The 22,430-nt window shown below is 33.4% G+C and overlaps 1 protein-coding gene across 5 annotated transcripts in view; it reads right to left on the reverse strand.

Moving 5' to 3' along the window:
- The window catches only part of PRKACB (protein kinase cAMP-activated catalytic subunit beta), a 142,789-nt gene that overhangs the window by 51,822 nt on the left and 68,537 nt on the right, over positions 1 to 22,430 (reverse strand). Inside the window, exons 1-2 of one of the 5 annotated variants that reach the window (XM_040232455.1) lie at positions 10,790 to 10,928; positions 2,311 to 2,334 (exon numbers count right to left, since the gene is read on the reverse strand). The exons of 2 other annotated variants lie outside the window; for them this stretch is intronic. In XM_040232455.1, the coding sequence (XP_040088389.1) occupies positions 2,311 to 2,334; positions 10,790 to 10,799 (34 nt within the window). In that variant the 5' untranslated portion in view covers positions 10,800 to 10,928. Of the gene's footprint in view, positions 1 to 2,310; positions 2,335 to 10,203; positions 10,516 to 10,789; positions 10,929 to 22,430 lie in introns of those variants that run through there. 2 more of the 5 variants (XM_040232456.1, XM_040232457.1) reach the window with 2 other exon arrangements.

The raw sequence follows: 22,430 nt of genomic DNA on the forward strand, positions 1-22,430 counted from the left end.
TATTATAAAAAGAGCATGTTGTTAGTTACAGTATGCTGTTATGCAACATTTAAAGGAGGTTATCATTCACATTTTATAAGAAAGGTTTAGCAATCTATTATGGTACAAATTACAACTAGTCCAGATAGTGAATTCTCCAGTTTTCTTTGTAATGAGATAAATGTCACCTCCCTCTTTTACAGTAAAAAGACAATTTTATTTAACTTCTTTTAATGGCTGTCAGAAAATAGAAGAGAAACAGAAAATATGACAAAATAGAATATAAACTTCCTAGGGTACATACCCAATTAAAATATTAGCTGTTTTCTTTTTTCAAAATTTACAATAGCATAATTATCTTCCAAAAACCTTTCATTAACCTGGGTTATTTAAGCGGTGTGTGCTTGTCCATTTTGTGCTACCCTCTATATAAAGTGTACCATGTACACTATTTCACAGTACTATATGTTGTTTCTAAAATATCATATAAGAAACTATAATATAAATCATTTCTGTAGATAAAACTCAACACAAAACTAAATAAGCCACTTCTTTCATCAACTAAAATATTTTATTAACTCAGAATATTTTATAAAGATATAACTTTATTAATAGCATAACAACTTGCAAACAACCAAATAAAAAGTCTTGAAAGGTAACATTTGTTTTATTAAAAGTAGTTGCCTACCAGATACTTCTGAAGACGAGCAAGCTTGTATCCGAAAAATAAACAATGATTAAATGACACTTACAGGACAGCATATTGGCATGAAATCACCTATACACAATCACCTATACAGAATATTTCGTACAGAATAAAGCATTAATGTAGAAACAATTATTTGACTGAATATATTCAAATAGAATATTTTAGGATTAAATGGTAAGGAAATAAAATCAATAATTACTGTTTAGTGCTAACATCAATACTAATTTTCTAATTTTCCTTAAGATCACAACTAAAAGTTTAACTCTAAATATACATCCTATAACCACTGCAGTGCTATCTCTGGACTTTTGTTCTTTATTCAAAACTTTACTGTAGGAAAAGACACTGAATTTTAATACTTCATTAAGTCCCTTCTGAGAGACAAATAATGTCTTCCAGACAAACAGTGTCTTCATTGGTGCTGTTTTAACCATCTTGTTAACATTTGTAGACCACTGTTCAATGGTACCAGAAACTGAGTTACAATTGGGGAACACAATAAAGCATAAACATATCGCTACTATTAAGCAGATGAGAAGCTAAAGGGGAGATAGATGAACCACTGTACTGGAATGTGACAAGGATTACAACTAAGAAATCTATAGGTGCTAGTCTAGTGCAAAAGAGGAAATTCTTGGGTAGTAAGTTAAGTCATGAAAGATGATGTGGCACTTGTGCTGAATCTTGAAGGATAAACAGTTCCTCTGGCAGATAAAGCTGAGAAGACAGGCTGGGATGATCTTGAATAAAAGGCATGGAGGAAAGAGCAAGGTTTACTCAGGAAATGGCAACAGACTTGAGGACAGGGTAAAGGTGTACAGCAGCAGTGGCAGGTGAATGCATAGCAAGAAAGTGCCCCATCAGGCAGGTTCACCACAGCAGTACTTTACAATGTGTGGGAAGGAACAGGAATAAACTGTTATTCACAATTGCTATACTCTACTTCTGGGAAACAGGAGGCAAGATATCTTGCTAAAGAATGAGGGGAACCAGATAGAGTAGGCAGGAATACCAGTGGAGATTGCAGGTCTGATATTTTAAATCTTGATGGCATACATTTAGGGAATAAGAGAAGGAGCTGTCCCTCTAAAATTTTCTATTAGGGAAAGACTAAGTATTTGGTACTATAAGCAATTGTTTCTTACTAGTATCTTTTCTTGTAATAAGTTAAAAATTTTTTTACTGAGCAAATTATAATTCATGGACCTCCCTCCCTAATCTCTTTATAATTAAATTATTTTCATTTTCATTCTTTACCTAAATAAAAGCATTCTATTTGAGTTATTCAGTGTATGTCAGCACAAAATAGGATGGGAATGAAGCAAATTACCTATGAAAATACCAAGTTCTATCAACAAATAACAGTACAATCCCTTTCAAAACCTCGAGGAAGTATAAATCAAGTAAACTGCAATAGTTTGTCTTTTGCCATCACTACTTCAAACACCCACCTTTTTAGAGCTCTGTATCTGTTATTTTTAAGTATACCCCCCCCCACATACATGCTGTACAAAAAATTTCAGTAAGCTAATATATAAAATATTCTAGTCACAAAATACCTCATAAAAATCTAACTTAGAGCAATAAACAACAGAATTATTCTGTAAAAATTGGATTCCTACCAGATGCTTCTGATGATTTGCGTGCTTGATCAAAAAGAATAAATTGAACAGATTAAATAACACATAAAATAACATATACACAAGAAGTTATCAATCCATGTATGTTCATTAGATATTCACAAATAGGAACAGAATGAAAAACACATATTCAAAAATGTTTTATACAATGATTACAATTAATTCTTTGGATACATATTTTTTAAAACCAGTTAAAACCCTACTCTGCAAATATATTAATGAAATACCATATTTCTATCCTTTTAATCTGAAAAGCAACTGTGTTCACTTTGCTGAAGAGACACGTTGCTTCACCATATTCAAACATGTTTATTCAAAGCAAATTCACTGTAACCTTAAAATGAGCGTGGATATAAAAAACAACTCTAACTACTACAACTGTATTTGTGCAGTTCAGTGGATGAGACCATGCCTACTTTTGTTTTCTAAGATATTAATTAGTCTTGCACAAAGTCACACATGGATGAGTGGCTGGAAATTTAATAGGCAATAAAGGCTATACTTTGTGTTGCAATACTAATTTTTACTGTTCTGTCTTCTCCTTATGATTTTTATTAGTTAATTCTTTATCAAGTCTTGGTTACAAGTGAACATTATAATTGACTCACTCTTTCACTACATGGCTAAAAAAATTTAAAACTTTCGGTGAGACATATATAAATGATCAAACTATAGACACACACACTAACTTACTTGACTAGTATCTATTTATCAATCATGGGCAGATGGATACACTAGGAATCCACACAGTGTACTAATTCACTACTAATCACATACATATGCCTTCTCTCCCAACTTTCTATCTAGGAATGCTGTGGATTTTCTAAACATGCAAACCATGTTTGACTGAAGATGTTCCCGATAGGATTTTGTAATAATAAATATCACTAAATTTATAGTCATAAAACAAATGACCCAGAAAATTTTTGGAATGCTTTTTGAAATGCACTTTACTTCCTTAACTGTTCACTGCAGCTTTTTCTCAGAGGATATTATACCTACCACAATATATGCTAAAGATTTTACGTTTGGTTCTGAATTCAAATATTTTGTCTTGTTGCTGGACAATATAGAGAGCTAGGAGTGGATCCCTAGCTGATACGGTATGCACGTTTTCAACTAAACTAGATAATAATAAATGGCTCAATAAATGGTTGTACCAGTTTATATTACCACCATATTCTTGATCCATACCTCAACAAAATGCGTTACTGTTTTTTCTAATTTTTGATAATCTAGTGGGTATGAAATTATAACTGCTTGTTAAAGATTATAAGTATCTCAGTAGAATTTTATAATTTTTCTCTTAAAGGTCTTATTATTCTCTTATTAGATTTATTCCTAGGGTCTTTAGAGCTCTGGTGGTTACTGTAAAAAGGAGATTTTTTAAAAAAATTATCATTTGTTTGTTGCTGATGTATAACACACAATTGATGTTTATATACTGGTCTTATTACATGGCAGACTCTCTTATCAATTCTAAAGTAACATTTGTAGAGTTTCTTGAATTTTCTATGTAGATAATCACATATCTATGAATAATGATACTTTGGTTTCCTCCAACATTTTGTCTTACTGTTCAAGTTTTGAGTCACAGTGTAATACTGTACAGACAATGAGAATCCTATTCCTGTTACTAACTTCAGAGAACATGTTTCTAATTGATTTCTTTCCCATACTTTACTTGTAAAGTTATACTAGAATACACAGATTTAAGAAATTAAGAATATATCCTCTTTAATTCTTCGAAAAGTTTTGTACAAGATCAAAATTTTTGTTTTTTTGAACTTGACTATAAAACTGTCCAGTCCTAATTTTAAGTTTTTATTTTAACTATGATTAATTTTTAAATAGGCTGTAATCAAATTTTTAAAAAGTCTTCTCCATGAACTAACCTTTGGCTCTGATGAATCTTTATTTTCTATTCCACTGATTTTTGCTCATGTCCCTATTAGTTTTCTTCTTTTGATTAACCATGCTGTGTTTTCCCTAACTTGCACACTTATATCATAAATATCTTTCCCTTTTCCTAATATACACATTTAAAAATTTGTCTCTAAATCCACTTTAGCTGTACTCTACAAGTTCTGATACATAACTGAATTTTAAGTTTATTAGTTATCTCTTGACCTGTGTGTCAGTGGAATTTTTTAAATCCCCAAATACAATATTTGTGTTTACTTATTTAATTAGTCTTTTATTATTGATTAAACTCTACTGCTTTGCAGTCAGAGACCACAGTGAAAGAAAAAGTGAAAGTGTTAGTCACTTAGGATTGTCCAACCCACTGAGACCCTATGAACTGTGGTCCTCCAGGCTCCTCTGCCTATGGAATTCTCCAGGCAATAATAATAATGATAATAATAATAAATGGCTACAGTGGATTGCTGTTCCCTTCTCCAGGGGATCTTCCTGACCCAGGGATTGCACCCAGGTCTCCTGCACTGCAGGCAGATTCTTTACCATCTGAACCACAGGGAAGCCCGGAGACCAAAGAATATCTCAGTTCTTTAAAGTATTTCAAATATATGTAGTCAAATTTTGTTAAGTGTTCTAAATATTTCTGTGTACTCTCCAATTGCTGGGTGACAATTATTTATATATATCTATAAATATTACACAGTTATAATTTTTCCTTCTAAATGGGTCAATTTTACATATTTTGAAGCTCTGTGGGAGGCATATATAATTTTTTCCTCATATTTCTTTTTTATGTGATTATTAATTTTGAACAGTAGTCTGAACGTGAAAATTCTTTTCTCTGACATTCTTGGTAGGATCTAATGCTGTAGTACCTGCTGACTATCTTTTGCTGTAGATTGTGTGTGTACGTGTTGTGTATCTACTTTGATTTTGGATTGTGAGTTCAAAGTTTAGTTGGCCTTTATCTGTGAGAAAATCACAGGGTTTGATTTGAGGATATGTTTCATATTAGCTTCTGCCTGGCATCTGATAGATGTTACCAGCCTGACACTGTTACTATAAGGTATTTTATTTAAAATTATTAAACCACACAATTAATACAGATTAAAACATGAAATCTGCAGGAGGAGAAGCAGTTGATTATAAACTCTCAGGAGAAGAATCCCATACACATGCATACACGGCCCTCCCAGTTCCCCAGGAACCCAAGCCAGGAAATGCAAGCTTCCGTATTCTCACCCTGTGTCAGAGGAGACATTTTATTTTTTAGTCTATGCTTTCACTGAGGTTATGATCCTTTGTGGATCCTGGCTTTATATAGGAATCTAAGATATCACAAGTTGAATGGATCAAAGAACCCATCTTCTGTCTCTGTGAGGCTATTTAAAACAAAAGTCCTTGGTGACCAAGGTATAAAAATTTCCTCAGGGTAGTCAAAGTATGCTCTCCATTACAGCTCTGATTTTTCACTCACCATTTGACTTTTTGCACACTAGGGATTTCTATTATATTCCTGTAAGTTCAGGTATTCATTGAAAGGGATGCTTGTTACATTTTATTTAGTACTTTCTTCTATGTGCTCTTGTATCTTTGTCAATTTTTGGTCTAGAAGAATTTTCAAATTATCCAGTCTCCAATTTATGAAATTTTTTCTTTATAAGACAAACTATGTGTTACACTGTAAGATGCAAAGAGACCTGGATGTTTGTGGAATTCAATATTTTTACCCATGTAATTCAAAACTCCCATCAGGATATATTTAGGTGCTGGTGTTTTTGTTAAACTTTGTCAACAAACAGTGAGCTTCAAGTTATACATTTAAGTTTTTTTTCAACTAAGTTTTCCTAAATCCTAATTTTTATTATTGTTTCTGTTCTATTCATCATTATCTGTTCTGAGGGAATGCCATCATCCAATTTGTAGAGTTTCCTACTTTATCTAACATACTTTTCACCTCGAAATTTTTATCCTATCCATTTTCCCTACATTCTGGTAAGTTTTATCAAGTTAGTTCTCTACATCATTAATTCACCTTTGTGTAGTGATTATTTTACTCTTTACTGCTTCTAGTGCAGTTTTATAGTCTACAAATACCAGGCTCATTTTCTTATAATCTGCTCTTACCATATCATTATTATTCCTTTCCTATTCCTGCCTCTCACCCAGCTCTCCTCTCATCCTCGTCTCCTGTTTCATCTTTCTTTCACATCCATGTTCACTTGAAATTTTTAAGAACTCCACATAGATGCTATTATAAGTTCTTATTTTAAATCCTCCCCACAAACATTTTCTAAACATAAGGTCATTCTCTTCCTCTCGAAGGCTATTAACTTATCCTTGAGCATTATCTCTTTTATAGGCTACAGACTGTTGCATTTCTTGTTTATTCATTCATGAACAATGAGAAGCCTTTCAAAACTTTACAAACGCTCCCCCCCCCTGCCAAAAAAGTTGGATCCTCCCATCTCCTATTTGGGTATGTTACAATCAACTTTTCAGATCTTTTAGTTGATACATATACATATTTATATTATCATTTAAATCCAGTAACTTTCAAAAATGCAAATGAAGCCAGGACTATATGGTTCTTTACTGGTTGTGATGCCCACTACATCAGGTAAGAGCTCTGTTATACCTGGAAGAAGAAAAGTCACTTTTCTCAACTTGAGTAGACTAACAAATTTCTAGTTGTCCCACTATTAACTGTTTTAGAATGAAAGAAATCAGCAGTGTTGATCTTTCACTCCTCTCTCCCACAGTCTTTCTTTTTAAAAGCCTTATCCATCCAAGTTAATAAGAGTGAAACTATTTTTATTTCTTTTCCATGAAGGCAAGCCACTCAAAATAAAACTGTTACCTTTGGTGTCTGATCTTCAATCTAATACTGTTTATTTCCAGGCAAGTACCCTTCTTTAATTCCACTGATATACTGCTTCCCCAGTACTGTGTTATTAAATTTTCAATCTAGAAAGTATATATCTAAAAAGGGGAATTAATCAAGTGCTTTTGCTCAAATCTGTAACTTTCCTGTAATTCAAAGCATAGCAAAAAATTTTTTTTCAGAGATTTGCCCTCAACTACAGCAGGGCAAACAGTTTTTATTTGAGATTTTGGTATCATGATGCTAGTTATGTTCCAATAAGCACATGAACCAAAAAAATGAAAACACATGACTGATATTCTTCACCAATAATGTAATAAAAGTGTTCAAATATGTAAAAAATGGGTAAGTTTTAATCATTCATTTATTGCACATGAATTTAAAAATTCATTGCTATGTTTGGGGTACCAAGGTAACAGCTGTAAACACATGGATGAACACTGAACTGTCCCTGACTTAAGAAGTTCAAAGGATGGATATTGGAAATTGATATTCAAGTACATAAATTTAGTATAATACAAGTAATTGTTATAGTTTATAAGTTTGCTTTGAGAGTACAGAGGAATCATCTAACTCTAGAGAATCAATAATGGAGGCACTGAAAAGCATAGCTGGTTTTCAGAATTTTTATGATAAAAGATATAAATATGGAAAGGTAGCAAGGAATAATACATAGTATAATATAACTAGATCTGAATTTTATGAGAATGATGCAGATAAAGTTAGAAAGCAGGCCACTGATCTTGTATGCCCCACTAAGGAGTTTAGCCTTTATCTGAGAGACAATAAGGAGTAACTGAAAATGTTGGATTAAGAAATGGACATATCTGCAATTTTAAAATGGCAGCATGGAAAATGGTCTAGAGAGATATAAAATTGGAAGCTGAGACCAGTGAAGTTGTTACTGCAATAAGATTGAAAATATACAGAGTTCCTAATCTAAAGGCATTCTTAGTGTCAGTGATAATACAGAAATTGAGTTACTTTTGAGACATTTCTAATGTAGAACCAATACAAATTAACGGCTGAGTGCAGGTCTAGGGAGTAAGACACATGTTCAGAGTTACTACAAGGTTTCTGTTTAAGTTCCTACATGGGGAGTGGGATCATTAACAAAAATCAGACTAAATGAAAAAGGAGCAGATCCGTGGGATGGAAAGAGAAAATGCACTTTGCACTGAACATTCAGGTAACTACTGAAGATGCTGGCATGGATGAGAGCTTTCAGAGGGGACGCAGCATTAAAAGAGGGCCAAAGATAGATTCCCAGAGAAAACTATTCCTCCCCCCAAAGCTGATATTTAATAGGCAAGGAAGGAGAAAATAAATCGCTTTTTAACTAGAAAAGTACTACATACACATAAATATCACATATACATATTGCTAAAGACTGAGGTAACAGGGTCTGGCACTTGCTTATTTTTACAAATAAAACCATGCTACATTTGAAATTTTCCATATTTTGAAATGGCATTTAACCACTTATGAACAAAATTAGTTGAAATTGGACAATTCTGAAAAAGTCAGAATGTTTAGCTGTCACTACTATAATTCCTGAGGTAGAAAAGGCTATAAAGGCAGACCAATATGATCAAGTATATCAAACTTGATCTGAAAAATCCATAGCTTTCTTGAAAGAAAAGTCAAATAATAGAGAAGCAGTAACAATTTTCTTCAGCTAAAACCAACACATTCAACTATAAAACTTCTAAAACACTGTCAAAGAGAAAAACACACTGCCTAGATTCAAAGAAATCCATTATTTTAAGTATGATAGCCAGGTATATTCTGTTTTGATTGATATCTAAGAAGTCCTAAGAAATGTTAACATGTTGCTTTTGTAATATTAGCCCAAATTTAACACACTGGAACAGAAACATCTACATCTAACAGAAAAATAACAGGATAATAATAACAATTAATTCTTAATATGCTGCATGTAAAAATGTTCTTTTAATGTCTAACATAACTTTATAAATAAATACCTAATAGCATTGAAGACATGTATATTATACAGCAGCAAGATAAAAAAATGTTTATTTCAACAATAAGGTGGTCTCCAATTATGGAAGAAAAGGTTCACTTATTTTGAATTCTACCGCTATACAGCAAAAATCCATCTCTCTCAGGTTCTGAATTCCAATCCAAATCTTTTAAGTATAAATTACAGACGGTTATGAATAACCATAGAATACCTTTCCTAAACATGCATCCGATTCAAAGGTTAACCTAATAAACATCCTCTTTTTTTAGCTAAGCAAAAAGATGCTAATGAATTATGCTCTAAGCAAATATTACTCACTCTAACAACAGGGTATCTATTTTTAGCTGCAGGTTTGGCTTAAAGTGAACAGCTTTTACCCTGTGATAAACTGCAGTATATACTGTAGTATATTTTCTCAAAAAACATTTTTTAGAAATGTTTAGAAAAAAATAAATGTTACAAAACAAAAAGTAAATTATCCCAAAAGTACTTATTCTAACAAATTATTTCCCCAAAAATTATCCTAAAAATTTTAACCAAGCCTCCAAAACCAAAAGGCATATATTTATTTCATCATTAAATCCCTATTTCTCAATGAATTACAGTTAAAAGCAACCAATAAATCAATAAAATTTTGGCAACATCTTATTCAAGATTGAGTATTTTTATATAACCAAAAAGAAATTGATAAAAATTAATATTAGGATGACAAAGCCAATAAATGGGAAGTTTAATTATTTTCAGGATTAGATACTAAAAAAAATTCCTTTTACCATAGTGGATCTTTTACTCACTAATTTATAACAATTAATAACAACATATTAGTGAATATAATAAATTAAACCATAAGATAAACTAGAAACTGATGCCTAGTATTGACTATTAATAGTGGTATTAACTGTTCACAGTTCTTAATGGATTTAAAAGGCAAATTACTGTAAGCCCTAAATGAAAAAGCACCAAGAGAAAATGTAACTCATTGTAGCTCTGGCTTTACAATTACCCCTCTAAAAAACATTTTTTTCCCTCTTACAGTTAAATATTTTAAAAAAATACAAAGTTACAGAGTCTCAGAGAGCATACTTACCACTCATGATGAAAATCAACCTTTCCAAAACATATTGCTCAAAACAACAATCCAACAGCAAAGGGAGTTATGCTAATCTCTAGAGGTAGAAGAACCGATGGTGTAAACACACACACTAGAGCATGCAGCACAGAGAAAATGAAAAGAGCTTTCTTTTGTTTTAAAAAGAAAAGCCTCTAGAAGCAAAGCTTAACTGTTCAGCGCAAGAGATCACTAGTAAACATCAGATTAATGCCAAAGATGTGTATAACTAGATTTGATTTCTTTCAAGCTATTCTAGCCTCCTTCATATACCACTAGAACAACTCAAAATGGCAGGGAGAAAATGTTCGAACCAGGATGTATAAGATGTTCTCAATTATATCAGCATGAGTTGTTACCACGGCAACATTAGACCAGAATTATCGGTTCACTTGTAACCAAGGAGTAGCTTTTCTAAAGCTTTAATCAACCAAGACAAATAAAATCCCTTTTATTTTAGAGCCACATGATTTAAAAATTACAACGTATCTTAAATTTAAGCACTCATCCACCCTTTTTACATTTCAAAGATTTTTTTAAATTGCTGTTTTCTTCAAATACTCACACAATCCCATGTTGAACCTGGCAAGGAACAAACAGCAGAATGATTGCACCTAAACGTCTTTCAATTACACCAGCTCTTACTGCTAGCTGTGGACCTCACTGATATTAAAATGCTGTGTGCTGTTGCTAGTGACTATTGGCGATGAATCTTATTGCCCAGATCGCTGATAGCTTTCATTTTTCATGAGCCAGAAAGCTATACTGCAGCACAAATGTTAACCATTTAAACATTCTGTATTATGGAAAAGACAAATATAATATATATATATATCTTCACTATTAAAGGAAAATTGTAAAGCAATTTATTTATAAACTTCCATTAAATTCAGCATCAGAGTCAGACGCCGCTTATGTGGTTTTCAAAAGAGGGGAGTACACAAAAAAGTTACTAAAAATTATTGTTGAAGTATAAAATCCCTTAAACAGGATTAAGATAACAGATTGTACAGCAAGGTGGATGGTATGGTTAACAACTGTTCTGATTTCCAGAGACTGAAAATTTGTACCAAAATGGTACAAAGGATCTATAGAATGGTTCCTTTTTAGGTGAACATGCCATTTTAAAAGTTGCCAGGGAGACAGGACTTCCAGTGATGACAGAACAGGTAAGTCAGCAAATCTTCTAAGAAATAATTAAGAAGTTGGACAAAATTATCAAAAGCAGTAACTTCATGGTCCTGGACATCTAATAATCACAAACAACAATCTGAGAAGCATGTCTTCACGAGAAACTGCTAAGTTCTGCGTGAGCACAGTGGGAGTCTGTGGTGCACTTGTCTAGTGCTGCTCCTGTCCCCACACAGCTCAGTCAGTGCAGGGTGTGGCTCCATGACAAGCAGGAGCTTTATTGCCAGAGAGGGTTGCCATGATTTGGAGAAGCAGCCAAAAAAACCCATACAAGTGATACTGTCTATTAAAAAAAAAAAAAGCAAACTGTAGGGAATGAACAGGGAAAGTATCCAGCTTTGCTAGTCTGAAATTGTGGCCTTAGTAGGGGTGACGAGTAGACAGATGGTCTAGCAAAAAAGTGAATATAAAAAACGTAAATGAGAGAGGCAAAGAAGGCCCAGATAAACTCTTCATATATCCCAGGTTGGCAAGGAAACTATTCCATAGGAGAGATCCAAGAGGGCCCAAAGGGAAGTTTAAGCAGATACAGACTTGAAAGTACAATAACCCAAGCTTTAAAACTCACTGCAGAAGACTTGAAAACTGCCGGAATATTGAATATGCTCTTCAACACACAAACAGCCCCATCAGCATAGACTGGATCACGGTGTTTGTACACAACCTCTGATTAATCACTGAATAATAACTAAGCTATGCAGACACAGTGTAATCCTTAGTACAGAAATCAGCAGCCGGACAATATGGCAGAAACAGTCCATAGATTAAAACCAAAAAAGAAAACAAAACAATATAAATAAAAACAATCCTCAAGTAAGAAAAAATAATCAGCGTGCAGAAGTGCTATGAAATATTATTTTAAAAAGTCAAAATTTTGACAAAAACATTATGTAATCCATAATGAAGGAAAAAGATAGAAAATGTCTCTGAATGGGCCCAGATATAGGATTTAGCAGACAAGACTTCAAAGCAGCTATTATAAATATGTCAAAAGAATAAAAGGAAATTATATTTAAAGAATTAAAGGAAAATATGATGGCAATGACACAACAAAGAGAATTTCAATATAGAAAGAGAAACTATTTAAAATATAAAAATTATAGACTTGGAAAGTACAATAACTCAGACTTTAAAACTCACTCCTTAAGCCTAAGAGCAGGGTGAGGTCAAAAGACTCAGACTAAGTCAGAACTTGAAGATAAATCTATAGAAATCATCCAGTCTGAAGAATACACACAACAAAAAATAAGAAAAAAAAATGAACAGAGCCTCAGAATCCTGTAGGATATAAAGAGTATCAGCATACATGTAATAAGAAGCTTAGAAGGAGAGATACAAAGGGCAAAGAAAACATATTTGCAGAAATAACGGTTGACAATGTCCCAATCTGATGAAAAACATTAACCTTTAATTCAAGAAGTTCAAACAGTGCCAAGTATGGTAAGCACAAAGAAATTCATACAGAGACACCTCATATTCAAGTTGTTAAAAGACAAAGACAAAGAAAATATCTTGAAAGCAGCAAGATAAAATGACTAATCATATACAAGGGAAAGCAATATGATTAATGCTGACTTCTTCACAAAAATGAGAGAGGCCGGAAGGCAGTGTAATAACATATTCAAGGTGCTAAAAGAAAAAACCTTTTTACAATTCTTTATTCAGTAACACTATCTTACAAAAACAAAGGTGAAATAAAGATATTTCCAGATAAACAACAATTGAGGATATGTGTTATTAGCAGAAATAGTTAACGGAAGTTGTCCCAGATGAAAGGAGAAGACACTGGACAATACTCAAATTGACAGGAAGAAATAAAGAGTACTAGAAATGGTAAATATAAGTAAAAAACTATATAAACACATTTATCTTTCTTGTCTTAATTTCTTTAAAGATCTTACAATTGTATGAAGCAATCATTGTAACACTGCATTTCTAGGTTCATAAAAATATAAATGCAACATGTGAAAATAATAACAAAAAGTTGGAGAAGAAATGGAGCTATACTGGATCAAAGTAACTATATTTTACTAGAATAAGTCAATACTACAGCCCCACAAAATGGAGGTATACTGCATCAAAGTAGCTATATTTTACTTGGAGAAGGAAATGGTAACCCATTCTAATATTCTTGCCGGGAGAATCCCATGGACAGAGGTGCCTGGCAGGCTACAGTCTATGGGGTCATAAGAATTGGACATGACTGAGCGACTAAGCACAGCACATAGCTATATTTTACTAGAATTAGTCATTAATACAATATTGGAGAAGAAATGGAGCTATATTGCATCAAAGTAGCTACATTTTCCTAGAATTAAGCCAATTAGGTAGATTCTGATAAGACAAAATGTGTAACTTAACCCCTAAATCAACTATTAAGAAAATATCTTTTAAAAATATAGTTTAAAAATCAAAGAGGAATTAAAATGGCCTCCTACAAGTATCTGTTTTACACAAAAGAAGGAAGAGAGGAACAATAATACAAAAAGTCCTAAGACATATAGAAAACAAACAGCACAATGGAAGATGTAAATACAACCATATCAATAACTACATTAAATGTGAATGGAATAAAGAGATCAAAGGCAGAAATTATCAGATTGTATAAAAAAATATATATGCTGTCTACAATGGTCACACTTTAGATTTTAATATAAAAACAGGATGAAAGTAGGAGAGAAAAAGATATACCATATAAAGAGTAATCATAAGACAGATGGAATACCTGTATCAGTATCAGACAAAATAGACTTCAAGACAAGAAATATTACTAAAGTAAAAAAAAAAAAAGGAAATTTCATAATAAAGGGCCAATAATTCTGGGAGATTTAACAATTAAAAATGTATATGCATTGAACAAGAGTCTCCAAACTGCTAAAACAAAAATGACAGAATTGAAAGGAGAACTGAGTAACTCAACAATTACAGTTGAAAATTTAAGTATTCCTCTCAATAATTCATGGAAAAAAGAGAATCAATGGAATATAGAAAATGAATTATATAATTAAAATGACATTTATAAAACACAGCATCTAACATCAGCAGAATACTTTTTTTCAGGTAGACATGAAAATTCTCCATTTAATCATATGATAAGCAATATAACAAATCTCAACATAATTGGAAAGGAAAATATGATCTTTCATTATAGCAGAATTAAATTAGTAATCAACGACAGAGAGTAATTTTGGAAATACCAACACTGGATTTAAATAACAAAGAAATCTGAAAGGAAATCAGAAATATACACATATACACATACACACACACACATATATATATGTTTGGAATTAGAAAATATTTTGAACTGAATGGAAAAAACCTACAAGAAATCAACATGCTTAGGATATAAAGGAAATTCAAAACTTTAAACCCCTCTTTAAAAAGAAAGGTCTCAAATCAATTAAATTTAATTTAAGCTTCCACTTTAAGAAACTTAAGAGTGAACAAATTAAACCAAAACGAAAAAGATCACAGTAAAATTCAATGAAATGGAACATAAAAACAATAGAGAAAATGAAGAGACCAAACGTCTTACTGATAAACTTACCTAGACTGACCAAAATAAAGATAAAACAAAACAAGACAAATACTTAATTTCCAAAGTCAGGAATGAAAAGATGACATCACCATTGATGGCAGAGAAATTAAAAGGATTATAAGAGGATACTATAAACAACTTCATGCAAACTATATAATTTAGACAAACTGAAAAAATTCACAGAAAGAAACAAATTACCAAAATTAACTCAAGAAGAAATAGAAAATATAAAAATACTCAGAAACAAATAAAAACCAGTAATTAAAATTTTTCCCACAAAGAAAAGCTCGGGTCTAGATGGCTTTACTGGGGAATTCTATGAAACATTCAGAGCTATAATACCAACCTGACACAAACTTTTTTAGAATATAAAGGAGAATCTATCTCTTCCCAACTTATTCTATGAGACCTGATGCCACAACTAGACAAAGTTCAAAAGAAAATTACAAATCAATATCCATTACAGTATAAAAATCTTTATCATAAACTTAGCAAACCTAATTCAGCAGTATATAAACAAGACTATACACCAGGACCATATAGGATTTATCCCAGGAAGACAAAGTTGTTTCAATACTGAAAATTAATTAATGGAATAGAATAAAATAATAATAGAATAAAAGACAAAACTACATAACATCTCAATGTATATAGCAGAATCATTCCACAAAATCCAATACCTGTGATAAAACCTCTCAACAAACTGACTAGAAGGGAATTTCCTCAAGCTGATAAAGGGTGAGTGTGGGGGTGGGGTGGGGAGGGGAACCCTATGGCTTAAATTATATATAAAGAAAGATAAATGTAAAAGATGGAATGTTTTTCCTAAGAACGGGAATAAAGCAAAGATGTCTGAACTCACCACTTCTATGCAACTTTGTACTAAAGGTTCTAGCCAGTACAACAAGGTAAGAAAAAGATATTTTAAAAAGACATTAAAGAAAAAAGATACTGCTATTGCTAAGCCGCTTCAGTCGTGTCCGACTCTGTGTGACCCTATAGACTGCAGCCTACCAGGCTCCCCCGCCCCTGGGATTCTCCAGGCAAGAACATTGGAGTGGGTGGCCATTTCCTTCTCCAATGCATGAAAGTGAAAAGTGAAAGTGAAGTCGCTCAGTCGTGTCCGACTCTTCGAGACCCCATGGACTGCAGCCCACCAGGGTCCTCTGCCCATGGGATTTTCCGGGCAAGAGTACTGGAGTGGGGTGCTATTGCCTTCTCCAAAAAAAAAAAAAAAAGAGAGAGATACTAAAGGTATACAAATAGACAAGAAAGAAAACTGTCTTTTTTGTGGATAACATGATTCTATATGAATAAAATTCTTTAGAATCTATAAAGAACTAATAAATAAGGTAATCAATATCACAGGATATAATATATAAAAATCAACAGCATTTTAATATACTAGGAACAAATAATCCAGAAATGAAATTAAAAGAACAGCTCCATTCACAATGGTATTAACAGAAAAAAACTATTCAGGAATCCACTTTAACATGATTTGTTCACTAAAAAAATAAATATTAAAAAGAAAACATTTCACAGAAATTAAAGAACTTCTAAATAAATAAAGAGTTATTTCATTTTCATGGGTTGTAAGACTCAGTATTTTTAAGAGCAGATTCTCCACAAATTAATCCACAGATTGAATGAAATGTCTATGAAAATCCTAGCAGGTCTTTAGAAACTGACAGGCTGACATTAAAATTTATATGCAAATGTAAAGGACCCAGAACAGCCAAAAAATTTTGGAAAAACAAAGCTTGAGGACCTACACTTCTTGATTCCAAAACATTCTTTAAAGTTACAGTAACCAAGACAGTGATATCAGCATAGCACAGATATATATTGATCACTTGGAAAACACTGAAAATTCAAAAGTGAATCCCTCCATTTATGGTCAATTGACTTTTGATAAAAGATGACTAATGGAGAAAAAAAGTCTTTTCAACAAATGGTGCAGTAAAAATTGGATATCTATATGAGTAAAAAAAAGAAAAAGAAAAACAAAACCCTAAACTCCACTCCATAGCTCACACCATATACAAAACAACTCAAAAAATGAATTTCCAAATGAAAACATAGAAAAAAAATCTCTATTACCTTGGGCTAGATAAAGATTTCTTAATATTTGGTACCAACAGTACCATCAAGAGAAAAAATTATAAACTGGACTTCATTAAAATTACAAACTTTTGCTCTTCAAAGATATCTTTTAAGAAGATAAGACAAGGGGGTTTCCCTGATGGGCCAGTGGTTAAGAATCTGCCTTGCAATGCAGGGGATGTGGATTCAATCCCTAGTCAGGGAACTGCGTCCCACATGCCTCAGAGCAGCTAAGCCTGTGCATCACAACTGGAGTCTATGTACCACAACTAAGAATCCAGCAGCCAAATAGATAAGCAAATAATTTTTTTTTAAATAAAGAAGTTAAGACATGCCACCAATGAGGAGAAAATAATTGCAAGTTATCTATTTGACAAACAACTTGTGTTCAGAATTTATAAAGAACTTTAAAGAGCTGAAATAGGGAAAAACACCCTCAATTGGGCAACAGATTTGAAAATATATTTTTCCAAAGTAGATACACCAATGGTTTATAAGAACATGAAAAAATGCTCATTATCATGAATCATTAGAAAAATACAAACTGAAACCATAATTAACTGCTAATTCACACACAACAGAATGGCTAAAATAAAAATGACTGATAATACCAAGTGTTTTTAATAATAATGTGAAGAAACTGTAACCCTCCTAACATTGTTGATGGGAATATAAAATATTAAGCTTCTTATAAAAATAATTCAGAATTTTCTTAAAAAGATAAACATAAATTTACCATATAACCCAGTAATGCTTCCAGATATCAATACAAGAGGAATGAAAGCATATGTCCACCCAGTCTTGCATGCAGATAGATACAGCAACACTATCCAAATAAACCCTAAACTGAAAACAGTCCTAATGTACATCAGTTGCTGAACAGATAAACAGAAATGTTCTATCCACACAACACAGTATCATAAATAAAAAGGAACCAACTATTGATATATTCCATAACATGGACAAACCTCAAAAGCATTATTATAAGTTCAAGAAACCAGAAACAATAGATTATATATACTGTCCAATTCCATTTTTATAAAACAGTCAGAAAAGGAAATCCATGAAAGTGAAAGTCGCACAGTTGTGTCTGACTCTTTGGGACCCTATGGACTATATAGTCCATGGAATTCTCCAGGCCAGAATACTGGAGTGGATAGCCTTTCCCTTCTACAGGGGATCTTCCAAACCAGGGGTCAAACCTACATCTCTCGCATTGCAGGCAGACTCCTTGCCAGCTGAGCCACAAGGAAAGCCCAAGAATACTGGAGGGGGTAGCCTCTTCCCAGGAACTGAACTGGGGTCTCCTGTATTGCAGGTAGATTCTTTACCAACTGATTTATGAGGGAAGCCCATGATCAGCATTTGTCTGAGGTTGAGGTGAAAGTGCGACTGATTCCAAAAGAGTACAAAAGAACTGTTGGCAGTTCCGAAAATGTTCTAAAGCTGAATTGTAATGATGGCTGCACAACTGTGTAAGTTTACTTGTAAACTCTTATAATGAGTGAGTCTTACGGAATGTGAATTATATTTCTATTTTTTTTTAAAGTTGTCAAGTGCTTCTGTACCTAAGTAGAGACAGCCTGAAGCAGATCTACTTTGCTGTGGGAAGAATCTCTTCAGTGGAGAATTTATTTATTTAAATTTAAGGCTGGTTGGCATCCATTACCTTGGGAAAATGACCTTCGGAGCTTTGTAAAGGCTGTTCCTCTCAATACCCTATGGTAAAGACAGCTAAGGAAAGGGAAGGAAGCTAAATAGATCTGCATTAAAAATAGAACAGGAATTTGAAAAGGAGGGTTTAAAACCCAGACCCCATTTTTCCTAAGGTTCAGAATTACCAGAAATTCTTCCATCAATTTTAGTGACAGTATCTGTGGCCCATGAGTAAGAAGGCACTCTAAAAAAACTTTATCAAAGAAGAAAGGAGTATCTGGTGATTTACGGTGACATTATGGGCCCTGTAGGCCACATTCAAGTGCCTATGGAGGGCAGGAAGGTAAAACAACACAAGTAGTGAAACAATGGAGGCTAGAGCAAGTAAGACAGCATATATCCTGACTCAAGAGAACAGTTTTCAGCACTGCCCATTTGTTTTCATATGGGAACAAGAGGCACTGAAATCAGTTTTTAAAATGATTCAAGAATATGAAAGTCCAGGTATTAATCTAAAATATCTTATTTTAAAATCAGCATTTTATATTTATATAAAAAATGGTGTCACATTCAATTATTTTAAAATGCCATGAGGACTAAACAAACAAATCTGTGAGCTACATCTGGGTCAGACAACCAGTTTGGTATCCCTGGAAAGATGTTCAAGAAAGGAAGGCCAATTTTAGTACATGTAGGGATGAGTCAAAAGCACCTTCTCACACATTCAACCTGGCATGAAGCCAGGATAACTAAGCATGTAAGTATAAAATATATAAAATTAAATAAGTATAAAGTATACCCAGAAACTAAATCTGGGTATAAGCCTTGAATGAGTATAACACTGCAAGGGTGTGTGTGTGTGTGAGGGGGGTGTTGATCCTCCCATTAAGAATCAGTGTCTCAAATGGATGGCTAATAAACACATGAAAAGATCCTCATATCACTCATTATTAGAGAAACGCAATCAAAACTACAATAAGATACCACTTCACACCAGTCAGAATGGCCATCATCAAAATATCTACAAACAATAAATGCTGGAGAGGATGCAAAGAAAGGGAACCCGCTTGCACTGTTCTTGGGAATTTAAACTGATATAGCCACTATGGAAGACAGTATGGAGATTCTTTTACAAAAAAGGAATAAAACTACCACATGACCCAATAATCTCACTACTGGGCACATACCCTGAGAAAACCATAATTGAAAAAGACACATGTCCTCCAATGTTCACTGCAGCACTGTTCACAATATCTAGGTCATGGAAGCAACCTAGATGTCCATCAACAGATGAATGGATAAAGAAGCCGGAATGGAATATTACTCACTCACAGAAAGGAATGCTTCTGAGTCAGTGCTAATGAGGTAGATGAATCTAGAGCCTATTATACAGAGTGAAGTAAGTCAGAAAGAGAAAAACAAATATTGTATATTAACACATATATATGGAACACAGAAAGACTGTATTGATGAACCTATTTGCAGGGCCGCTATGGAGATACAAACATAGAGAACAGACTTATGGAGCCGGGGGCTGGGGTGGGGAAGAAGAGAGTGGGATAAATGGAGAAAGTAGCATGGAAACATACACACTACCTTTCTGTATGACTCAGGGAAATCAAACTGGGGCTCTATGACAACCTAGAGGGGTGGGATGGAATGGGAAGTGGGAAGGAGGTTCAAGAGGAAGGGGACATATGTATACCTATGGATGATTCATGTTGATGTATGGCAGAAACCAACATAACATTGTAAAGCAATTATCCTTCAATGAAAAATACATACATTAAAAAAACAGAAAAATCAGTATCTCATTAACTATACTCCAGTAAAATTTTAAAAATTTAAAACGAATGAGTATAAGGATTTCTTAATGATTGTAGTAAAATAACAATAAAACTTAAAATATTAAAAAAAGAATCAGTGTCTCCATAAAGAGACATCATCCCATTGAGAATTCTATTAAGTTTGAGGGCATCGCATCAAGAGCAAGGATATGTCAAATTCTTGGGACCAGTTTAAACCATGAAAATATGAAGCAGTGGCAAAATCAACAGCAGCCAAAAATGAGATTACTAGCTTATATAGTAATCAAAATACACATCTCTTTCTTCATCCAACCTTTGGAAAGATTAGTCTCTCTGGAATGAGTAAACTCTCAGAAGTTTAGCCATACTTGAAGGGGGCTGGAAGAAGATCCTAAAAAGAGCCATTTAGAAGTTCTGCTAATGTGAGGGGATGAGTACAGTGATTAATCTGCATATTTCAAAGATGAGACCTAATTTGTATCCTAAGTAGGCTACAGTTGTTATACAACCATAACCAGACCCAGTGCTAAAAGCAGCCATTTTTTAGGACTTGCAAGTAATACCCACTCCCTGAGAAAATGCATTATTCTTCTAGTTTCAAATAATTAGCTCTTTCTGGATGACATTTTATTTTCAAAGTTCTCTGACCAGCCTGTTAGTATTCTGGTCTTCATAATATGCATTATGTCTCTGCAACTAAAAGAAAAACTCAGACAGAAATCTTTGCTATAGGACCCAAACACCATGTTTCTTATAAACTTACAGAAAGATTTTACAGAACAGTTATCAAGAATATGGGCCCTGGATTCAGACTGTCTGGGTTCAGATTTTATCTTGTTAGTTATGTTACCTTGAGAAAACTACTTTACCTCAATGTGTTTCAGTCTCTTCATCTGTAAGATGTTAATAACAATAGAATCTATTTTATCGAGTTTTTTAAAAGCATTACATAAACTAATATATGCAATGTGCTTAGAATGATGCCTGACAGTAAATAAATGTTGCATGTGATAATGTATATGACAGTATTCTACCCTGGAAATGTGGGAGTGGAGTGGTATGAATCACTGCTATTTTGCACAATCAGAACTAGAAAATAAACTGTATAATACGAATGAATCTCCAACCCAAGCATATTATATGTTGATTACCAAAGATAATGCTCTATTCAACAACTAAAACATGTCTCTCAGACCATTTGCTACTAATAATTGACCAATTTTGAAAAGGAGGAAAATTTTTGATAAACACTAACATAAAAAAGAAAATAAAGCACACCGTGTACCAGAAAATTATACTACAGAATTTAAACATGTCTCTGAATACTGAAAAAAATTTTTTTGTCATTTAGCATTAAAATTTTTTTTAATTGAAAGATTATTGTTTCACAGAATTTTGTGGTTTTCTGTCATACATCAACAAGAATGAGCCATAGGTACACTCATGTCCCCTCCCTCCTGAACCTCTCTCCCATCTCCCTCTTCATCCCAACCTTCAGCCCGTCACAGAGTCCCTGTTTGACTTCCCTAAGTTATACAGCAAATTCCCACGGGCTATCTATTTTACATATAGGATTGTAAATTTCCACGTTACTCTCTCCGCATATCTCCTGTTCTCCCTCCTCCCGTACCCTCATGTCCATGGTCTGTTCTCTATGTTCCTCCACTGTTGCCCTAAAAATAAGTTCATTAGTACCATCTTTCTAGAGTCCATATATATGTCAGTATACTCCACTCTGTGTAATAGGCTCTAGGTTCATCCACCTCATTAGAACTGACTCAGACGTGTTCCTTTTTATGGCTGAGTAGTACTTCACTGTGGAGAAGGCAATGGCACCCCATTCCAGTACTTTTGCCTGGAAAATCCCATGGACAGAGGAGCCTAGTAGGCTGCAGTCCATGGGG

The sequence above is a fragment of the Oryx dammah genome, unplaced genomic scaffold (assembly GCF_014754425.2).
Source record: "Oryx dammah isolate SB20612 unplaced genomic scaffold, SCBI_Odam_1.1 HiC_scaffold_28, whole genome shotgun sequence".
Lineage (NCBI taxonomy): Eukaryota > Metazoa > Chordata > Mammalia > Artiodactyla > Bovidae > Oryx > Oryx dammah.